Source organism: Danio aesculapii, chromosome 8 (assembly GCF_903798145.1).
Source record: "Danio aesculapii chromosome 8, fDanAes4.1, whole genome shotgun sequence".
Classification (NCBI taxonomy): Eukaryota; Metazoa; Chordata; class Actinopteri; order Cypriniformes; family Danionidae; genus Danio; species Danio aesculapii.
This window is the reverse complement of record NC_079442.1, coordinates 44,379,400-44,385,399: the sequence shown is the minus strand read 5'-3', so window position 1 is coordinate 44,385,399 and position 6,000 is coordinate 44,379,400. Positions and strand designations below refer to the sequence as shown.

General features: G+C 39.5%; 1 protein-coding gene across 1 annotated transcript in view; it reads right to left on the bottom strand.

Moving 5' to 3' along the window:
- Positions 1-472: 472 nt before the first annotated feature.
- plxna3 (plexin A3) overlaps positions 473-6,000 on the bottom strand; it is a 354,762-nt gene continuing 349,234 nt past the window's right edge. The window contains exon 32 of the mRNA XM_056464035.1: positions 473-3,891. Coding sequence (XP_056320010.1) covers positions 3,796-3,891 — 96 coding nt within the window. The 3' untranslated portion in view covers positions 473-3,795. The remainder of the gene's footprint in view (positions 3,892-6,000) is intronic.

Here is a 6,000-nt window from a genome sequence, read left to right as displayed (position 1 = left end):
CTTCAGTTTCCACAAATATTATCACATGAATATGCTGTTATGAATATGTTCTGATTGGCTGTGATTTTGCTGCACCCTGATGCAATTTTGCTTTCATTGTGGACAGAAAAATAACTGCAAACGTGTCTGACGAGAACACATCATTCTGAACTATGCAGATTTTCTTTCTATATTCCTCTGTTCTGATATTAGAAACTGGCTTGGCTGCCGTCTAACATAACAGACTTTCCAATTACAAACTAGATCCTAAGAAAATTAAACAATACACAAAAGAATTAGTCATTCCTCGCTGAAAGATCACACTGCGAGTGTTAGTTTACATGAGGCCAAAAGCGACTGCGTAGGTTTCACTGAGACACTTGTCTTTATTTGAATGAAAACATCAAGCTCTTGAGACAAAATAGTCCTTGCAGATGATTATATATACAAAAAACAATTGAACAGAACTGAAGAAAAAAACATTCAAGAAATATACAGCATCATCCACATATCTTTTAATTGGCAAAATGAAAACAAAAAATAAACAACACCATGCTTGACCTTTGAACATTAAGTTAGAATCCGATCTTTCAAAATAAAAAAACTCGCACAGATTTAAAAAAAAAAGGTGCAAATATATACAAAACACTTCATTGCAGCCAGCGTTTTAGACTCATTCTCACCCTCGAACCATTTAAAAACGGAATTAAAAGAATAATTTAAAGAAAAAATGTCAAATAAAAAAACATTTCAGTCCAATAATTATACAAAATATATTTATATATTTATATAGAATTAAGGACTAGGCATAGCAGTTGCCCATTAACCAGTCATCCAATCAACCAGTCACAAAGCTCTCCAGACACGTTAATAAACTCCATATATTTCTGAAACTGTAAACAAGTCTGTTACAATAAAATTGATTAAAACATTTGGGATAAAGAGACAAACGGACAAATAAATTAGAATTAATTCATCTGAGTCAAAATGTTTTTTTTTTTTCTTTTATAACTAGAACATTGACTGAAATGTAGTTATGGTTCTAAAACAGACATATTTTTTTATTTTTTCTTCTACTGTATCTACTGAAAAAACACCACAGTTATTTTGCCACTCGCTCCGCTCCGTTCCTCACAAGTTACAGGTGCTTTTAAGAGTATGCCGTTTCACCACACGACGAAAAACAAACCGCAAAGCGCCTCATTTGGCTCTGAGTTCTGCTGCACGAAAGGAAACGGGCGATTTTTCTGATATATGGCTATCGGCCGAGGCGTCGTTAGTGTCTTCAGCTAAAAACACCCCGGTGGGCAGTTGCACTTAACCATAGTCAGAGTTATCTTACAGGCAGTATGTACGCGACCAAGCTAAGTCCACTTCCCCCACAGTACGTTTGGCTTTACTCACAGTATAGAAAAATCAGATGTAAACCTGACGGCGTGGTTTCAACCAAGAGGTGCTAAATCAAACAAACAAACACAGAAATCAACCACTGGTAAATCCTAGATTTATGATTGCGTTTCATTTCTCAAAGTGGTTGAGATGTCGGTGTCGTACCTGCATTGCTGACGACGCAGCTTTGGCAAACAGGCAGTAATTCCTGATGGACGGTGTGTGTCGCGAGAGGTTGAAATGCCGGATTCACGAGCTGACCCCAAAATACAAAAACAAACCAATGTTCAAATGGAGTCTGCTTAATTATCACCCTGCAACTTTTTCATGTGTTAATGAGCCCCACATTTACTTCAAAACATCCTGCCTTCACAATTACAACAACACACACACACACACGCACACACAAATTAGGCTTTTGATGATGATGCCGTATCTAAACGAACTCAGAATCTTGTCATCCCCATCCAATTTGAAGGCAGGTTTAATTACATTCAATGAAACTCTAAAATATTGGATTGAAATGCCCAAAGTCCTGCATTTGTAGCCCAAAGAAGGCAATCATGATTAGCAGTTACCCAATAATACACTTCAGGGTGAAAATATCAGAGTATGAAGAACTTAAAGGTATGTGATCACTTTGATGGTCATCGAATATCTACATTCAAAACTCAACTAAACTCAACTAATAAGGCCCCGATGGATTTCCCGAATGTTTTAATGATTCCGAATATGGCGATGGGTGTTGTTTGCTCAAACTGACCTTGGTGAAAGACTTTTTAAAGACGATTTTGAAAGCAAATAGCGCTCCCTGTAGTCCTGGTTGTGATCATCTGAAGGTATTTTGCGTTTTTAAACTGGAACACGTATAATGAGGCAAAGAGTTTTGCAAGATATGCTCATGCTGTACATTCTCGGTTGGTGACCGTGACAGAAAAACACAATCCGTATGCAAGTAGACAGGGCAGAACTCAGAACCACATATAAGCAAGGATTAGAAAACAGCTGAGAGTACTTTGAAACTCACGTACGTATCACAATTCGAGTACCTGGAATATTTGCAGTTCACCTCAGAGAGGTGAGAAAGTCCGATATAGAGAAGAGGAAATGACTTAAGGCCTTGTTGTTTGTGTATACAGACAGAATTGACACAATCTTAAGAATCAATCAAGCAGGAACCTTGTGGGAAGGTTTTTACGGGGGACGACTGAAGAGTGACATATGTTTAGCTGCGGACATCTAGTCCAGAATTGCATTGGCCTGCTGAAACGGCGATAAAACAATCAGAGTAGAACAGTCGTCCCTTCGTTGTGCTTGGCATTGTGAACACGTTTTGGCTGCCTTTTGGGCAGAACGACAACAAAAACAGGGAAATGAAAAGTTCGCCAACTGCTAACATCGAAAATTTAGAGTCAGGACGGTGAATCTGAACACACACAGGGAACTGAAACTCATGGCTTGCAGGTAAATTCTGAGAGTTATTGCTCTAGATGGATCTACTACATTAAAGATGCCTGTCATCAAGGGATAAATCTCGGCCCTCGCCAACGCAGAACCACAGAATCTGAGTAAACACTCCAAACCTCACAGTAACACAGCGGTGTACAAAAAAGCAAAGGGAGCAAAAACTTCTCCCGGGGGGCGGCGGACGCCCGATCCCGGGGTACATTTCGGTTCAGGGAGTCATATCCGGACGCAACGAAAAGGCAAGCTTCAAAAGATGCTGATCCATACCTCTTGACAAAGAGAGGTCCATTTGGCCCCATAATCACAAAAAAAGAGAGAAAAAGGCGCTTTTAAAGGTCTATGGCGTTTCTGAGACGAGGAGGAGAAGCTTCCTCCCGATCTGCCCAGCCTCGACACTACCCATAATGCAATTCCCCCCTACATTTGGTCTCCATTGTTGATTATAAATATCTTCGTTTAATGGAGCTGGATTGTTCTTGAGGCGTCTCTCGGAGGTCGATTTGAAGAATTGTTTTCGGATTACTCATCAAATGCATTATTAAAACACGTTGCTTCTTTTTTATTTTATTTTTTTCTCCCAGAAAGATGGATATTTCCTTCCATGACACTATCTTTGCTTCCAAGGCAACATGTTGCATCTTTTCCTCATTGGAATGTGTCTGATCCACAGTAGTCCGTGTTGAAGAGTTTGTTAGGCAGGCTGATATGAACGGGGTTCGGGTCGGGCATTAGGGAGTGAGGGCGTTTGGGAATACAGGATCTGGTCCAGAAAAAACATTGGGCTTGGTATGCTGTGCTGTGGTTCCGTTAGAGTTGATTGTCCAGTGTTTAGCCTCACCTTCTGCTAGCACAAGCTGTGGATGTTCTAACACGGGTCGGTCCGCTGGACGTCATCAATTCAGTCTCAACCCTCCCCAAACCCCCTGAACGCTTCCCCTCCCGTCCGATCCGTCACCACCCTCAGCTGCTGCCAGACATCAGGTTAATGGCTTGTTCCAGTTTGTGTCGTAGCTTGTGTTTGCGACAGTAACCGTCTCTGTCCAGCGCTGTCAAAATCTGCAAGAGAGAGAGAGAGAAAGAGAGGCCATTAATTGAAGACCGAAGCCATGTAATAATTCAATATTGGACATCGTTCACAGCGTGAGAGTTTGCGGACGATGCTCACTGGAGCTCATAATGACAGTGATAAATGACCTCATCAGATACAGCGCCGCACATTCATCAAGATCAAACCACTACTACTGAAACAGCATTTGCATTTCAATTCAAATCTCACGTGCGTCTTCAAACTATCATTAGGCCACTACCAGAATTTCACATGATATCTGATCACTTTACAAACATTTCCATTTAAAGGGCAGAAATTGTAGACAAGTCAATTCTAAATACAGTTTATGTACTAATACAGGACACATTATATCGGACGTTAATTAATTGATAATATTGTATACACATTAGGGGTTGATTGTCTTTAGATTTTTGGAAGTCGGCTTTTATTTTATCAAAGTCGAGTCAACGTCGACTAATCGCTGGTGAGGTCATAAATAAAACACAAGATGCAACTGCTTTGCAACATGCAACAATTTGCGATTTATTCATTCATTCATTTTCTTTTCGGCTTAGTCCCTGTATTAATCCGGGGTCTCCACAGCGGAATGAACCACCAACTTATCCAGCACATGTTTTACGCAGCGCATGCCCTTCCAGCCGCAACCCATCTCTGTGAAGATGCTGGACTTTAGCACTGCGTACGGGTGTTGTAACGAGCAAACAAAGAAAACAAAGCATAACGGCAGAACATTTCATAGGTAAGATTTAGTTTTTTACATTTTATTATCTGTTATGCTAAACAATTGTTAAAGTGCTGAACAACATTAGTGATGATGATACAGTCTCTTACTGCACTGACCATAAGGCAAAGTAGCACCAACTTGCTCTAAACACTAGGCTTATGCTAGTTTTGTTGAATAAAATCCACAAACAATGTAAATAAAATATGACAACAAGATGCTGATGCCAGAAACATGTATTATTGTAAGCTAAGTGAAGTAACAGCTAGTTTTTGAAGTAATTTATAAGGGCCTGATAACATAACAGTGCCTGCGCCTCAATGTGCATACAGTACTGTCCACCCTAAATTACTGAAGATTACAAATCTTTTATACCATTTAGATCAGAACGGTGGATAGGCACATTGAGACGCAGGGATATCGATCATTCATACTCATACGAGTCAGTCATAACGGAGATTCATTCACAAACGAATCACTCCCTCCCTTAGAATTAGAAGTGAAAGCAGGAGAGGAGGTGTGTTTCAGCACATGGATTAGATTAAATTTAACAGGGAGGGAGGATAATACATTTGCATGCACACAAACACACACTCTTTGTCGGCAATATCTGTGCGGTCACTTATCCATCAGTGTGATGTAAAATTATTATTTCATTCATTCATTTTCTTTTCGGCTTAGTCTCTTTATTAATCAGGGGCTGCCACAGTGGAATGAACCACCAACTTATCTAGCATATGTTTTACACAGCGTGGGTTTCCTCCACAGTCCAAAGACATGCGGCACAGGTGAATTGGGTAGGCTAAATTGTCCGTAGTGTATGAGTGTGAGTGTGAATGAGTGTGTCGATGTTTCCCAGAGTTGGGTTGCGGCTGGAAGGGCATCCGCTGCGTATAAACAAACTGGATAAGTTGGCGGTTCATTCCACTGTGGCAACCCCGGATTAATAAAGGAACTAAGCCGAAAAGAAAGTGAATGAATGAATATATATATATATATATATATATATATATATATATATATATATATAATATATTTAAAAAATAATACTTTTCTCATATGGAGCTGAGCCCCCCTAAAATGAAAATCCTAAAATCGCCCCTGAGTAAAGGTTTATCATTTGCATGCATTTTAAAGAGATTTAGAGTTCACCCAAAAATGACTTACCATTTTATTACACCCTTCACATGTTTAAACATTTGAGTTTTCTTTTTTAAATGAACACAAAAGGAATATAATTTAATAACTCCTATAGTATTGAAACAAGTGAAGTCTGAGTAAATAGTGAGTACATTCTAATCTTTCTTTAAACTGTCCCTTTAAGGCCTGTTGTGCGAACATTTCAATAATTCTAATTTTAAACTATCCGGCCACA